General features: G+C 43.8%; 1 protein-coding gene across 1 annotated transcript; it reads left to right on the top strand.

Moving 5' to 3' along the window:
* Window positions 1–972: 972 nt before the first annotated feature.
* Window positions 973–1,596, top strand: LOC123960362 (NLR family CARD domain-containing protein 3-like; the record flags this gene model as incomplete). Its single annotated transcript, XM_046035044.1, has 1 exon — window positions 973–1,596. A coding segment is annotated over exon 1 (468 nt), but the record flags the coding sequence as incomplete, so codon positions are not given.
* Window positions 1,597–1,598: the final 2 nt, after the last annotated feature.

Genomic DNA, 1,598 nt, shown 5'->3' with positions numbered 1-1,598 from the left:
TGTTATCTGTCAGTAACAGTAAGATCTGCTCGGAGATCAGTAGATTTAGCCCTGGTTTGGTCCAATATTTGATAGAAAATGAAACGATGACATATAGACTGAAATTATTCAGCTTCAGGTTTTATTGAACTTTGTGTTATGGTTTTGAGTCTTATCCGTCCTTTTGAGTCTCATGAGTCTAAAATGAGCTAACTCTTCATGATTCCTCCACAGAGTCGACCAGGAGAGCTCAGAGGTTCCCAGTGGTCAGTCTGCCCAGCAGCATCAAACACACCTGGACTCCATATTTATGGTCTGTACATTTACAACAAATACTTTTACATCCATTCTGTTCACAATAATCTCCACGCTGCACTTTTTAGAACAGTGGATTGTCAGTCTGTCCAACGTGGATCTGATGTTTGGTTCAGTGATTTTAGTTTGATTGTGTCATTGATATAATTTTCTGTTCCAGCTGCTGGAGGAGAACATTGTCACTTTTGTAAAGAACGAGCTGAAGAACATCCAGAAGGGTCTGAGTTCAGATTACCCAGAATGCTTAGAGAGTCAGAGGGATGATGCGGAGGAGTTGGACGGTGAGGAGGAAGAGCAGAGGAGCAGCAGAGAGGCATTTCTGAAGATCACACAGCACTTCCTGAGGAGAATGAAGCAGGAAGAGTTGGCTGAGCGTCTGCAGAGCAGTAAGAGGATTTCTCTAAAGATTTAACCTGCTGGATAAACGGGACATTTACAGATGTCTCGAGGGATGGACCAAAATGTGTTTTTATATGCATTCTTAAGAAGAATTAAATTGTCATATTTTCTTTATGAATCACTTATTAATATTATATGTTGCATCTTCATTCAGGACCTTCTGCTGCAGACTGTCAGTATAAACTTAAATCCAACATGAAGCAGAAGTTCCAGTGTGTGTTTGAGGGGATTGCTAAAGCAGGAAACCCAACCCTTCTGAACCAGATCTACACAGAGCTCTACATCACAGAGGGAGGGACTGCAGAGGTCAATGATGAACATGAGGTCAGACAGATTGAAACAGCATTCAGGAAACCAGACAGACCAGAAACAATAATCAGACAAGAAGACATCTTTAAAGCCTCACCTGGAAGAGAAGAACCAATCCGAACAGTGATGACAAAGGGAGTGGCTGGCATTGGGAAAACAGTCTTAACGCAGAAGTTCACTCTGGACTGGGCTGAAGACAAAGCCAACCAGGACATACAGTTCACATTTCCATTCACTTTCAGAGAGCTGAATGTGCTGAAAGAGAAAAAGTACAGCTTGGTGGAACTTGTTCATCACTTCTTTCCTGAAACCAAAGAAGCAGGAATCTGCAGCTTTGAAGAGTTCCAGGTTGTCTTCATCTTTGACGGTCTGGATGAGTGTCGACTTCCTCTGGACTTCCACAACAATGAGGTCCTGACTGATGTTACAGAGTCCACCTCAGTGGATGTGCTGCTGACAAACCTCATCAGGGGGAACCTGCTTCCATCTGCTCGCCTCTGGATAACCACACGGCCTGCAGCAGCCAATCAGATCCCTCCTGAGTGTGTTGACATGGTGACAGAGGTCAGAGGGTTCACTGACCCACAGAAGGAGGA

The sequence above is a fragment of the Micropterus dolomieu genome, linkage group LG21, assembly GCF_021292245.1.
Source record: "Micropterus dolomieu isolate WLL.071019.BEF.003 ecotype Adirondacks linkage group LG21, ASM2129224v1, whole genome shotgun sequence".
In the NCBI taxonomy this organism is placed as follows: Eukaryota; Metazoa; Chordata; class Actinopteri; order Centrarchiformes; family Centrarchidae; genus Micropterus; species Micropterus dolomieu.
This window is presented reverse-complemented; position numbering and strand designations above follow the sequence as displayed.